The sequence below is a fragment of the Budorcas taxicolor genome, chromosome 13, assembly GCF_023091745.1.
Source record: "Budorcas taxicolor isolate Tak-1 chromosome 13, Takin1.1, whole genome shotgun sequence".
Lineage (NCBI taxonomy): Eukaryota > Metazoa > Chordata > Mammalia > Artiodactyla > Bovidae > Budorcas > Budorcas taxicolor.
In genome coordinates this window covers 10,061,234-10,076,015 of record NC_068922.1, presented here as the reverse complement: position 1 = coordinate 10,076,015, position 14,782 = coordinate 10,061,234, and the positions used below count along the sequence as shown (strand labels likewise).

General features: G+C 38.0%; 1 protein-coding gene across 1 annotated transcript in view; it reads right to left on the bottom strand.

Annotated features, from left to right (window-relative positions):
• Window positions 1-5,696: 5,696 nt before the first annotated feature.
• Window positions 5,697-14,782, bottom strand: part of MACROD2 (mono-ADP ribosylhydrolase 2) — a 2,293,708-nt gene continuing 2,284,622 nt past the window's right edge. Inside the window, exons 17-18 of the mRNA XM_052650651.1 lie at window positions 8,597-8,674; window positions 5,697-5,758 (exon numbers count right to left, since the gene is read on the bottom strand). Of these exons, the coding sequence (XP_052506611.1) occupies window positions 5,697-5,758; window positions 8,597-8,674 (140 nt within the window). The remainder of the gene's footprint in view (window positions 5,759-8,596; window positions 8,675-14,782) is intronic.

Genomic DNA, 14,782 nt, shown 5'->3' with positions numbered 1-14,782 from the left:
CTTTCTGAATCTTGTTTAGCTGGCATTTTTGCCTTACTCTTCTGAGGAAGGCTTTTGCCTTATTGTTTAAGTCACTATTAAGATATATCTCATTAATGGCCAGTTGATGGATCTTTAAATGGGACTTAGGAATTGGTAAACATTTAGAGCTCTCTCATTATAAAAAGCTGTTTTATTGGTATTTATTAAAAAGAAATTAAAGGGTGAAAAATACATATCGAATGATTGACCTAGGAATACCGTTAGTTTAAAACAAATAAGAAAAACCAGCTTGTGACTTTTGGTTAATCATATTGTGGGGTAAACTTGTTTCACTGGAGAATGCTTCCCCTGGTTGGTATTATATAGATCTCACCCTCAGGAAATAGTGACTAAACATACTAAAGGAAACCAGTAGGGCTACCTGAGCTTTACCATATAAAGTAAAAACTGGGAGCTAATATTCAAGGGCTAATAGTAATAAAATTAGTGATTTTGCTTTGGGTTTAACTTGTGCACTCAGAAAGAGGGCCTTGTTGAATACCTTATGCAAGCTTTTGAAGACATGGTAAGTTAAACTCTAAAGTCCTAGAACTTAGAACATATTCTCTCTGAAAGGTGAATTAAATAAGATATGTTTTGGCAAATCAATTTTTAAATATCATTTAGGTGACAGACCAGTTCTTTGGAGAATTAAAAGCAACTGTCTTTGCCTTGCTAATTTCTACAAATTAGAAATGTAAGTACAGCCCACTATGACTTGAGACTGAGTCTAATGAGCTCAGCCAAGTAGAACCTGAAACCAAGGGGGAAAAAAGCAAAAGTGGTCCTTTTAAACTCAAATTGTCACTGGATGCAAGTTCCTGTGCCTGACGCACAGCAAGGCCAAAGAAACCAAACCATCAGAATTTGGAGCAAAGAGCAGTTTATTGCAGGGCCATGTAAGGCAAATGGGTGGCTGGTACCACCACCCTGAACTCCCAGATAGGCTTGGGGGAGAAGGGTTTAATAGGCAAAGTTTGGGCTGAGGGCTACATGGTTTGTGACTTTCTTCTGATTGGTTAGTGGTGAGGTAAAGGGTGGTGCCCAAGGAGTCCTGTGCTCAGCCTGAAGTGGGGGCCTTAGTTCTTGCAGCAGAGCTCAAACATTTTGTTGTTATGCATACTCCTGGGGGAGGAACCATGGGCCGCTTTATCGCTGCACTCTTGGTTCTTGACTGCTCCTCCTTTGCTTCTTCATTCCCCGGTAAGCAACTGTTTGAATCTGCTCTTTGGAACTCAGGGAAGAGTCAAGAAGGCTGAAGGAAGCTTATTTCCTACAAACAAGAAAGGGACAGGGAAAGGATTTGTACCCAAAGGGCCCTACAAGGTCCTGCTTAGTTTCAAAACTGCTGGAAAGGGTCTCTTGGCCAAAATTCACTTCATAGCCTCCTTAAGGGTAAGGGCTTATCAAGAACAAATACCAATCTTAAAGTCTTTTCCATGACTAGTGAAGCCTTATTCATCTGCGCACGCCACTTTAATGTATTCCAACTGTTATTTATAAAGTAGTAAGTGTACATTGTGAGAGGTGGACTGTGAAGAAAGCTGAGTACCGAAGAATTGATGCTTTTGAACTGTGGTGTTGGAGAAGACTCTTGAGAGTCCCTTGGACTGCAAGGAGATCCAACCAGTCCATCCTAAAGGAGATCAGCCCTGGGTGTTCTTTGGAAGGACCGATGCTAAAGCTGAAACTCCAGTACTTTGGCCACCTCATGCGAAGAGTTGACTCATTGGAAAAGACTCTGATGCTGGGAGGGATTGGGGGCAGGAGGAAAAGGGGATGACAGAGGATGAGATGGCTGGATGGCATCACTGACTTGATGGACGTGAGATGGATGTGAGTTTGAGTGAACTCTGGGAGTTGGTGATGGACAGGGAGGCCTGGCGTGCTGCAATTCATGGGGTTGCAAAGAGTCAGACACAACTGAGCGACTGAACTGAAGTGTACATTGTAATATCTGATTCATAACTAAGTTTTTAAACTGAAGCTATGAGAGCCCTAGTTTTCTCTGTGTACACATTACACATATGAGACGTCTCTACCTCTGGAAAATATTATCAAAATTAAACTTATAAAAGAGCTCTGTTTAAAGTGCTTATGAACTAAATATTTCTAAATATGAAAAAGCAGGCCAGAATTAATTTTAGGTTCAAACAATCTAGAAAGTATTCAGTATTAAATTAACATCTGGCATCAAGCTTAAGATTGCTGGTTTAATCAATAAAGACTTGTCTTTTATTTTACCTAGGTTTAATGCAGGTCAATACATTTATTTCTGTTACAGAGTTTGTCAACAATAAAAATTAACTTGGTATGATGAAATTCTTATAAATACACTATAAAGGAGACAAGCTTTGGGGTAAACTCTTTAGAAATAATTATGCTTTAGGAATGTCTACTTGAAAATAATCTCTCCATATGATTTGGTAAGTTGAAGAATCGTGCTAAATTAAGTTAAACAGTGGAAGCTTATTGAAGAGCTAGGTCATTCCCAAATAAGATACTGAAACATTCTCTTCCCTTTACAGAGAAGCTAAAGATATTTAGAACTATTCATATATATGTTTGGTGCCACACTGAGATATTTTTATAAGAAAGCACATGTTTTTAGAAATTATTATTGATATTTGTTTGCCATGCCAAACTACAGAACACTAAGTTTGTTCATAATTACTTACTTCTTCTTAGTATACAGTAGGACAGTAAGATGTGTGTTGTGAACAAAAGAAGGTATGAAAGATGGAATTGTGTTTTTTTTAAGGGAAAAGAAAATAATTTTCTAGATGGGGAAAAAATAGGGGACAAAATAATAAGCATACAGAAAGTTGGTGGAAAATAAGCCTGAGAAATGAGTTTTGTGCATGGTCAGGACTGGTTGAATTTAGATTGAATTTAATAAGGTAGATGGATTTTGTTGTTAAAAGTAAGCTGGTGTAAGACTGGGGTTTAATTTTCTCTCTGTTAAGAGAATAAAGTTTTCTTGGAGTGTGGCATTGGTAACAGATTGTGTGAGTTTCTGTGCCTTTAAGTGATCTGTTTTTACTTTTGAAATCTTTTGTCAACTTTAGTTAAGTGTTCACTGTGATCCTATTTGACCAAGTGTTTTAAAACTTTTTGTTATTTTTGACAAACTTCCTATCAAGTTTTAATTAACATCTCCAGCTAACTTTAAAAGGCTTCAGAGGACCCCTATGGCATCTCAGAGAAGAATATCAGACTAATTAGGCTTATGGTATGTTAAACTGCTTAAGAAACATTGTCAACTGATTAGAGACGAACCTTAGGTTATATTTTGTGGATAAATGTCATTAATACAGATATCCTAAAATATATATTAATTCCTAAAAATCTGATATGCCCTGGTATAATATTGATCATAAATTCTAGTTTTTATCGTAAAATCTTATAGGTCACAGCAATATCCAAGTTTCTTGTCAATTGCATTATAATTTGATCTTTAACCAAGCCTTTTTAAGTCTTGCTACTTAAAGTCAATCATTGTTTTACTTTGATGCTTCTATAAAAATGAAGGTCTTCAAGAAAATTCATAGAAAGGATTTTTGACAAATAGAAGTTTCTGAGCACTTTAGATCATATCACTGAGCTGGGTAAGAAATTACAAAACTCTAATGGAAAACCTGAAGATTTTACCCAGATCATCAGGAATTAACTGATAAATATAATTTGTGATATTATGACTTTTGGGGAAATATACTCTTAATTTTTGTTTTCTAAAAAAAACCAAAAACATGCTTTTATGCTATGGCCCTAATAAGTTGACAAAGTATACGTCCGTAAATAAACATGAAACATCTTTTTCTCTCTACCTATCCTTCTAGGATTTGGCTTCTCCAGTTAGATCTTCTGTGGACTTGATGATTTAGTGCAACCAGATTCCAACTATTTATACTAATCATTATTTTAATTTGTTCTTTTTTGTTTCCAAATTCTTTATGCTTTGTATCTATCTTTGCTGTACTATGACTTTATTAATGTTACTAGCTGTATTGCCTATTGTCTAATTTATAAGATTGCCTCTTGTATTACCCTGTGTGTAACCAAGTCTCTAACAAAATCAATGATGGCTAAAAGTCTTGAGTTAATCTACCATATACACATAACTCTATGTAAAATAATTGTAATAGTGCAACTCTAGATATGGGAAAAAGCCACAGGGGAAAACATTTCCTGGATCATAATAGACTAGTAATGCAAGCAATCCAGAGAATTTTAATTATCAACAGGACCTAATCCAAAAAAATAACACATTGAGTGACTTATCAACAGATTATCTGTCTGGTTTAGGAATGAGCCATTCCTAGCACTGGGCCACAAAATTGGCCATGAAATGTCTCCCAAGGCTGGTCAGATTTTGACCAAGGGGAAGCACTGTGAAGGAAAAATGTTGCCTGCCATATACTGTGGTCCCCACAGTGAGCCCTCAGGATGGAGACAAACAGGCTGCCTCGTGCCAAGCCCTCAACCATTGTAGCCACCCCCAGCGGCGCACCAAGGGGGACTCAGGGTGGGGAAGAACAGGACAGTGGCCCTAGATAGCTCCGGTGCTTAGCAAAGGACTGATTTTAATGAGCCCAGACTCTTGCATCTTCCCATATATAGAAAAGCACTAAATTCATTAATTTGAGGTATCTGGTTTTCCTTAATTATCAGTAATCTTTTGGTATTGTGGCTACCTGGTCTTTGTTGCAAAACTCCTATAAATCCAGATTGCTCCCTTACCTCTTTGGAGCAGCCCTTCAGAGCTACTCTGGGCTTGAAGTCCACAGAAAGTCATTGAGTGAGACAAAATTCTCAACTTTTCGGTTGTGTCTTTTTTCTTCAGTTGACAGAGGCAAGGATGTCAACACATCTTTGTGTAGCTCCAGGTAACACACAGTTCATTTATCCCATAGGATTTTTTTGCAGTTAAGTATTTTAAGGCAGGAATCAGAATAGCAAACCTGGCTTCTTTCCTTTAATTCTTCTCACCAGCCCTCAAGGTACAAAAAAGGGTAACAGACCACTCAGTATTCTAGATACACTTTAGTCTTGGCTGAGTGATTTAGAATGTTGGTCTAGAAAATCTCCTAAACATCATCTGGTCCCATTTATTTTCCTGTGATATTTCCTGGGGCTCATTCAACTCAACAAACCTTTGTACAGATGTGAAGGTCCACAGGTAGTGGGGTAAAAGGACAAAACATAAGGCAGGCTTCTTTCAGCCCAAACACGCTCAAATGCCTTTTACATTCTCCAGGGCAAAGATTTAGTGTTATGCTTAAAAACAGATATACTAAACAACTCAGCAGGTAGCTTCTGGAAAAGCAATACTTCAGAATCAGCTTGGGGTTGCTGCAATAATTTGTTCACTCCAGGAAGCCAGGGGGTGAGCTAGATGGAAAAATTGTTTTCTTGTCAAAGCTCAGAAAACCAGGGTACTGCACAATCTGGAGATGCTGTAGCTTATCTTTTTCTTTTAAAGATGGTGAGCTTCTAGGGCTAATCCTAGCTCCTTATAATATGTTATTTGGCATAAAGATTTTAAAAGCTTAGCCTGAGCCATGCTGTGGGACTTGATAGAACTGAGGGAAATCCAACATGCCTTTTACAAACAGTTCCTATGGCTGGCCCATTTAATCAATTGGAAATCTTACCACAGAGGCAACTTACCTTAGTTAATCTTCTTGCTGACTCTCTGTTGGGTCATTTACACTGTCAACCTGACAATTCATGTCAACTGTAACCAGAAGGGAAAACAAAAAGGTTAAATGTTTGTTAAACCCAAGTCTCTTAAATATATTACAATGGCCTGTGAATCGCTACATTTCTGACTTCCTATCTTATACCTCTTCTCAATTTGTTTTCATTCATTCATTCAAGATGGGGAGGGCAGAATTGCCTCTTTACTAAACTGTAGGAGCTGTTTTCATTTCATACCAGGTTTGGGGGTTGATATTTTGTGTGTATGTATTACACTCCAAGGGAAAACAAAGCCAACCAGATCATCCATGCACAGAGAGGTAAGCGGCTCCGTCTGAAACAGCAATGCTAGTAGGCCTGCTTGGTTTGCCAGGTTCTCAATTTTGAAATTCAAAACTGACCCTGAAAACTTGCCAATGCATGCAGTGGACGCCATGAAACGGAAAAGCAAAACATCTAACCGGATCACACAGCAATGATAAAGCATGCGCATTTACTCTAAACTGTGTGTATTATTCTATGTAAGTATCTGCATACAAATAGCACACATAATTAATGTCATTGTCCAGAAGGAGCCCAGAACAGGCACAGCAGACACTCTGGAAATTTTCAAGGGTCAGTAAGTTTAATTAGATTGGTATTGCTAAAGCATCAAAGCCCATATTATATACTGAGAGACTTAATATACAGATGAACAATGGCCAGACCATATTTGGCAGTAGAATTCTGACTTCAAAACTCTGCAGCAAGAAGCTCAGAACTTGGTCAGTGACTGCCAGCTTCCCTGTGTTTTGCTCCATGCTTCCAACACAGGGCCAGCCAGGGAAAACCAAATGTTCTCAAACCAACCAGCCACTTCTGGTTAACCCATCTGGCTTCCCCTTGCCAACAACCTCCTGTCAAGGGTCTTTGAAATCTTCCCTTTTGTTAGATAGAGGTTCCCCACTTCCCTCCAGCCTCTGAGTTGGCCAAACGTAAGTAATAAGAGCTGACACCCACGCTCTGGATATGTAACCTGTTTGTTCTCATTTGGGTAATCTTCATTTGTTGGAACAAAATCAGTCATCCAAGTCTCTCTTTCTTGACACAAAAACCCGATTCAAGTGAAACAGTGGCAAGTGCTAGATTTCACATTCCAAAGAGACTTGAAAGAGGGAATGGCTGGTTGGCAGCCCACCCAACTCTCTCTCAAGGAGGAAGGTTTTAAAAGCAGGTCTCTTTGCTCCTTCTGCAAACATTCCTTGGTTTCCCACCATGTGTGAGCCCACTCTTTACCCCAGGTGTAAACTGGCCAGATACAGCAAGGGTACTCATAAAAACGAATAATGTGTACACGTCCATCGTGGTCTGGAGAGTTATTGTAAGGCTGACCATCTCAGTGTGGAATGTACAGAATAAAATCTAGGAGAGTGTTCCTTATCTGTTCCTTCCTCCAACCCAAGGGTCCCTAGTTCTGAAATCTATTAATAAGTGTTAACAGGAAAAGCATTTGATGAGCCATGTTAAGAAGTTTTTTTTTTTTTTTTTTTAATAGCTGAGACTGTGCTCAGTAAACTCTATAGTGAGGACTGAACCTTAGTATTTAACACATTTATGTCCCTTTTATTCAGTGAGAATTGCATGACCTTGGTATTTTTCAGAACATGATTTGTAGAGACCTAGTTAAAAATCATGTTTATAGTGTCACAACCTAGCTGGGAAGGTTTCACTCAGCTGAGTATGACTAACATGGAGTGACTTTTAATGGATGAAATCTGGGGTTTAAAAATCTTATTTTCCTAGATAACGCATGTGCATGGTCAGTCGCTTCAGTCATGTCCAACTCTTTGCAGCCCTATGGACTGTAGTCTGCCAGGCTTCTCTGTCCATGGGATCCTCCAGACAAGAATGCTGGAGTGGGTTGCCACGCCCTCCTCCAGGGAAGGGTTAAAAAAATAATCAGTTTGCACTGAGTCAAAGATAGGTTCAAAGATGTTTAGTAGAACATGGGGAATATAGCCAATATTTTGTGATAACTATAAATGGAAAATAATCCTTAAAATTGGATAATTTAAAAAAATTAAATTAAAAATCAGTTGGTGCAAAAGAGCTTATAATTAAGGGAGTCAACTAAGGTGAGGGCATGCCTATAGCAGGGTGGAATGCATGGTATAGGAAACTGTTTCAAACTACCAAGTAACTTCTAACAGTGGCTGAAATTTTCTCAAGGTCATTATCAACCCAAACTGCAAGATTTTATATATACATGTTGATAACTGACCAACAATTCTGGCTCTCCTAAGCTCTGTGGGCAAATGGAATTGAATATTTAGAAATCATGTGTGCCTAAATAGCTGTTTTTTTCTAATGCAAATGATGATATCTCAGAGGGTTTCGAGTGTCATTGTGTGGGGGCAAGGTGATAATATTCCTGAGGCTCACTGTCTTTAGATGCCTTCAAAATGAGACATGACTAAAGAAAGGTTTTTGGAAATTGATAAAGTACTTTTAAAGACTCACTATGTTTCTAGCTAAGCCGTGTGATGTGAGACAGTGAGGCGGAGTCATGAAATTTTAAGAATAGCCCAGATTCAAGCCAGGCCTCCTATAAATGCTGAGTAGTTCCACCGAGTTCACCAGCTAGACTTCAGTTTAGCCTCGGCATGACCCGCTATTCCCTTGGTACTGTGAAGTAAGATTAAACTGAGGCACATGCTTTTTTTTTTTTAAAAAAGGGCTGTCAATTTTGCCAATTCCTAGTAGAAAGCGGTTTTTGAACTTTACTCTGTTCAAACCGAACATGTTGATTCATAGAACAGCCCCTTTACTCCCAGATTACGCAGAGAAAACGTGCCAGGCTTGTGGTTTCGGTGACTCAAATAGCTCAGAAACCTACCATCAGGACTCATGGAGCTCTCTGTGTCGCCAGAGCCTTCGCTCTTCACAGGAACTCTAGGTGTGTTCCCGCCTTGAGCTGAAGAAGAAGACAGTCCTTGATTAACAGAGAATTAGAATGTCCTGACTGCCAATTGTTCTGTCACCCTCCATGGCACTCTTAAACTTAAAAATACTCCTGGGATTGAATTTCTTTTGCAGAAGAGGTTAAAGGAGGAAATAGTCGGCTGAGTTGCTTGAATACTTCAGTGCTGTCATATTCTAAATCCTCTTTAATTTGTGAAATAATCACATACATACATGTACAATTTCTCAAATTAGAAAGCAGGTACCATGAAAGCAGGGAAGCTTGGTTTAATCAGAACAACCCACAATTTGAATTTGGGGGAATTTGTGTGTGAGTTTATGTGGCTTTAACTTTGAAGAGAGTAAAAACAGAAAATCTATTTTGCCTTAGGCATGCCTGAGAGCTGAAAGATTCATTCTCCTGGCAGTGAGGTTTTTTTGTTTAAACACAAATGAAAGTCTCATTTGTTCCCCTAGAAGACATCCTTGGATGCTGCCATTCTGGACTACCAAGAATCCAGTCTTTAGTTAATTTCTGTTGTAATTTTTCTCTACTCACACAAAAGACTTGTCCTGCATTCACTGTGGCTGAAGCTATATAACACACTTATGTGTAGTTGTAAGGACACTCTTTTTCTTTTTCTTTTCATGATCTGATATCTGTACATACTGCAAATTGATCACTATAATAAGTCTGGTTAACATCCATTTTTCTTTTTGTGAGAAAATTTACGGATAGTCAAAAGGACAATCATCTCTTGCTTCTTAGATATCTATTATGTTTTCACAACTTGAAGAGCCAGGGCATTTGAAAATGCAAATAAAGTATTGAAAAACCCATAATTTCAAAGCTTTTATTATTTCTGTACTTAAAAATAGAATATTAAATTGAGTTTCGTTACATGAGTACCTATTGAGACCAGAGTATGTTCAGAGTATGTTCAATCTGATCTTCCTGTTAGTGAAGAGTCAAGGCTAGGAAAGATCCAGTATATAATCTCTTCAAAGGCAGATTCCCTTTAACTTGCACTTTTGGTAATGATTTACTGAAGCTGAAAATCAAGAAGTAAGGTCACTCGTCTTGGCCTGGGTAGATGGAAGGTAGGAAGGTCATTACTTAACAGCGAAGAAAGTCACTTTATATTTGAAAACTGAAGTGCAGGTTCATTTAAGTGCAGATACCAAACAAGCTTTGCATCTGATGCTGAGGAAGAAAACTGAGAATCAGAAGTGTGGGAATTTGGGAGATGTCTTCAATTTCTGGCTTGGGAAGATCCCCTGGAGAAGGGAAGGGCAACCCACTCCAATATTCTTGCCTGACAGAGGAGCCTGGTGGGCTACAGTCTATGGGGTTGCAGAGTCAGATATAAGTGAGTGCCTAACACTTTCACTTTTCAATACAGAATAATGTCATATCATTGATAGCATGAGAATAGATAAGAAAAGTCAGGAGTAGGATAACATAAGAAAAAATGACTCCTGGACAGCTAATTCCTACAAGGGCAACATTAAAGTGACTGTGTCCATGAGTTTTTTTCACTAGTACCTGAGGATGAGGTCGGGAAAGTGAAAACAAAACTTGAAACTTCCAACTGGACTTAACATCATATTTTTCCTCACTGTCAATTCTAGAAAATAGACAATGTTTCAACTGCTCATCAACATGTTCCTTAAAGACACAATTACAGAAGAAACCATTGATGGATATTTTTCTAAGCCTGAGAGCAGGGAATCTTTGCTAAGTATCCCTCAAAACAAGAAATAAGAAAAAAAAAATGGAATGTTTGACTTTATATAAACACAGACTTTGAGGTGGGAAAAATTACCATAAGAGACATTTTGAAAAAGAAGTATAAATTGAAAAATATTTCTACCTTTTATCATAGACAATGGGTCTATATCTTTGATGAATAAAGTGCTTCTAAAAAATAGAGGTAAATATTAACAATTGGATAGAATACGGAGCAAGAGATCTAACAGGAAGTTAATTAAAAGTAAGAATGGCCTGCAGTTATGTGAAAATGTGATTCACTTTGATACTAATGAAAAAAAATGCAAGTTAAGATTACACTAAGAAAAGATTTCTGCCTAAAGTAACTATCATAATGTAGGGTAATACTCCCATCAAGAATAGATAGAGACATTGAACAGATTTGAGAAATTATTTTAAGGCACTAGAGAGCCATTAAAGGAGCTTGAGGAGGTGAAAAATGGTGCACTTGACATTCCACATGTACAAAGAAGTTTAACAGAGCTTCCAGATGTTTTTAAATGAAGTTTGGGGGAGGGGAGAGGGGCAAAACTTGGAGGCCAGGGCCCACCAAAGAAGAGGTGCTCCGATACGTACCTCAAGTTTTCTTTGGGATTCCCCTGAAGGGTCATACTCTGGGGGCAATGAACTTGAAATAGACCAGTTCTTAAGGAAATCTGAAGACCAACTTTTAATCACCTTAATCTCTGACAAGACTTCAGTGCTCTACTCAATCCTACCAGCCTTTAAGAAGCAAACATAATCCTCTCTGGAAGAAGATAAAGTCATCCAGAGGCTCAAGTCATCACTACAATTTTTCACACATAGTGTCTGGCATTCAATAAAAAATACCAGTCATTCCAGAAGAACAAGTATGGATCACTGAAAACCAAGACAATAAAACAATATATAGAGACATATTAGAGATATTACTCATAGACACAACTTTAAAATATGGTTAATGTGTTTAAGAATTGAGTGACAAGAGGGTGAATTCTCATGGTAAAGAAGTTTATCAGATAACTGGACTAAACACTGTATTAAAAAAAGATGTAAATTCTGGAACTGAAAAATATATAATAATTGAAGTTTAGAATTCAGTAGGTAGATGTGGCAGTAATAAGACACAGCTGAAGAAAGAATTCATAAATTGAAAGCTAATTAGAAGAAAATATAAAGAATATTAAAGATGAAAGAATATAAAGATGAAAAATACAGAAAAGAATTATTATGATCCCCAAACAAAATTAATGCAAAGCAAACCTCATTCAAGTCAATCATTATAAAACTGCAGAAAATCATGGTTAAACAAAAGCTATAAAATTATTTAGTGAGTAAAGAAGGATTCACTTCAAAATAGCAACAATAGGAATTATAGATGACATCTCAGTAAAAATCATGGAATCCAGAGACAATGTAATGATATCTTTAAAGTGCTTGAAGAAAATAATATTAATGTAAAATTTCATACCTAACAATATCTTCCTTTAGACTTCAATTTGAAAATATTTTCAGGGTTAAAATAGTAGACTTACACTGAAGGATTTCGCTATACTAAAAAGAAAAATTCTAGGTAGGTTATAGAACTACATTTGAAAGGTACCATGGAAAAAGACCTTCACATCATCAAGCAAAAGTTTCTTCAGTTCAGTTCAGTTCAGTCGCTCAGTCGTGTCCAACTATTTGCGACCCGCTAAATCGCAGCATGCCAGGCCTCCCTGTTCATCACCAACTCCCGGAGTTCACTCAGACTCATGTCCATCGAGTCCATGATGCCATCCAGCCATCTCATCCTCGGTCATCCCTTTCTCCTATTGCCCCCAATCCCTCCCAGCATCAGAGTCTTTTCCAATGAGTCAACTCTTCGCATGAGCTGGCCAAAGTACTGGAGTTTCAGCTTCAGCATCATTCCTTCCAAAGAAATCCCAGGGTTGATCTCCTTCAGAATGGACTGGTTGGATCTCCTTGCAGAGTTCCAGAAAAACATCTATTTCTGCTTTATTGACTATGCCAAAGCCTTTGACTGTGTGGATCATAATAAACTGTGGACAATTCTGAAAGAGATGGGAATACCAGACCACCTAACCTGCCTCTTGAGAAATCTGTATGCAGGTCAGGAAGCAACAGTTAGAACTGGACATGGAACAACAGACTGGTTCCAAATAGGAAAAGGTGTACGTCAAGGCTGTATATTGTCACCCTGCTTATTTAACTTCTATGCAGAGTACATCATGAGAAACGCTAGACTGGAAGAAACATAAGCTGGGAGAAATATCAATAACCTCAGATATGCAGATGACACCACCCTTATGGCAGAAAGTGAAGAGGAGCTAAAAAGCCTCTTGATGAAAGCAAAAGAGGAGAGTGGAAACGTTGGCTTAAAGCTCAACATTCAGAAAACGAAGATCATGGCATCCAGTCCCATCACTTCATGGGAAATAGATGGGGAAACAGTTGAAACAGTGTCAGACTTTATTTTTTGGGGCTCCAAAATCACCGCAGATGGTGACTGCAGCCATGAAATTAAAAGACACTTACTCCTTGGAAGAAAAGTTATGACCAACCTAGATAGCATATTGAAAAGAAGAGACATTACTTTGCCGACTAAGGTCCATCTAGTCAAGGCTATGGTGTTTTCTGTGGTCATGTATGGATGTGAGAGTTGGACTGTGAAGTAGGCTGAGCACTGAAGAATTGATGCTTTTGAACTGTGGTGTTGGAGAAGACTCTTGAGAGTCCCTTGGAGAATCTGGAAAACATTTAAATTAGCAGCTTTATTTTATCAAAACACAGCACTAAGACTGTGAAATAAACCAGAGTAGAAGAAAATTGCCATATATATATATATATACACACACACACATATAACACAAGGGTCCTTCTACATATGTGTGTGTGTGTGTGTGTGTGTGTGTGCATAAGTATATATAACTCACAATGGACTAATATATAAAACAATATAAAGGACAAGGAACCCGATAGAAAATGAGCGAGACACAGACAGACATGTCATAAAAGAGGTATCTTACCTGGTCACTTACTTTCTAGAATGACTTTTACCAAACATCGCAGTATTTAAAAGCCTCAGCCTTTTCACTATAAACATAACTACAAAATGTTCTAACTCCTTGGACACCATCAGAACTTCTCAAAACACAACATAATTGTTATATTTTATAAGATATGATTACTACCGAAGGGACATTGATTGACCTAACACTATTTAAACATTATTTATTTGACTTTCTCCTTGGGGTCACTGTGATGGCATCTAGAAGTACCCGTGGATGATTCTTCCAGGGAATCTCTTTCAGTGTCATGACTATTAATGGTAATAACCTTGATGATATCACTATAGAGAAACCTCTCTGGCATCACAGAGAACTTTCTAGCTAACAGGATGCTAGTCAATTGAATAATGCTCAATGAAAATAAAGGAGCACACAAAACACTTCGAAGAGCTGGGTGAGAAAGGGAAAAGTTGAAGAAAGGAAAACCCAAAAGGCCAATCAGACAGTAAATATTTAAGTCGCTGGCCTTAAGTTTTGTCTTCTCAAACTCATTGTTTTAAAATGTAGTATATTTGTCTGAGAATTCTCAGGTTATGCCACCATATTGGCAAAGATTAGCATGAAATGTCGCGGCATGTTTCAGATCCGTGACAGAGAGAGAAGAAAAATCATAGTTGTAGCTCTCTAGATTGCCATGTTGTTGCACAGAGGTCTCTTAGCTCCGCTTTTCAAGATCCTAAGGGTATGACTGGTAGACATTATTCATGTATTTATCACGAGTGTGCATGACCCATGTGCCTGTGGTTTGAATATATGACTATGCGTGTGTGCAGTGACATGCTTATGTGAATGTGCAAGTGCACATGTGTATGCAAGTGTATGTGTGTGGTGTCATTTGGCAAGAGGGAAAGAAGAATAACAGACACTTCTTACTCTCATGTATGTGGAACTGTTATTATCCTAAGGGCTTCTCTCCTGCTGGGCAATGCATCTGAGCGCCCCACAGAAATTCCATTTCACACAGACAACAGAATCTGATCAAAACAAAAACTGTCTCTACAGCCTATTTGTTTCAGTTTGCCTGTCCCTCCCCTCATTTTGATTGCTGCTGCTTGGAACACAAACAAGAGGTACAGTTCAAGGCTCCTAGCAGGAGATAAAAGATGCTGAAATAGAAAGAGTCTGGGACAGTCAGTACCAGTTCATTTTCAATTACCAACCTCAATTGTCCTCTTCAAAGCCTTGATTATGATAACCTTTTGTAGGTCACTTGCATTACATAAAAAATAATAAATGAAGCAAGTCTTACCACAAAGAAAAGATGCTGAAATGCATATAGAATGCAGTTAACCAAATTTTT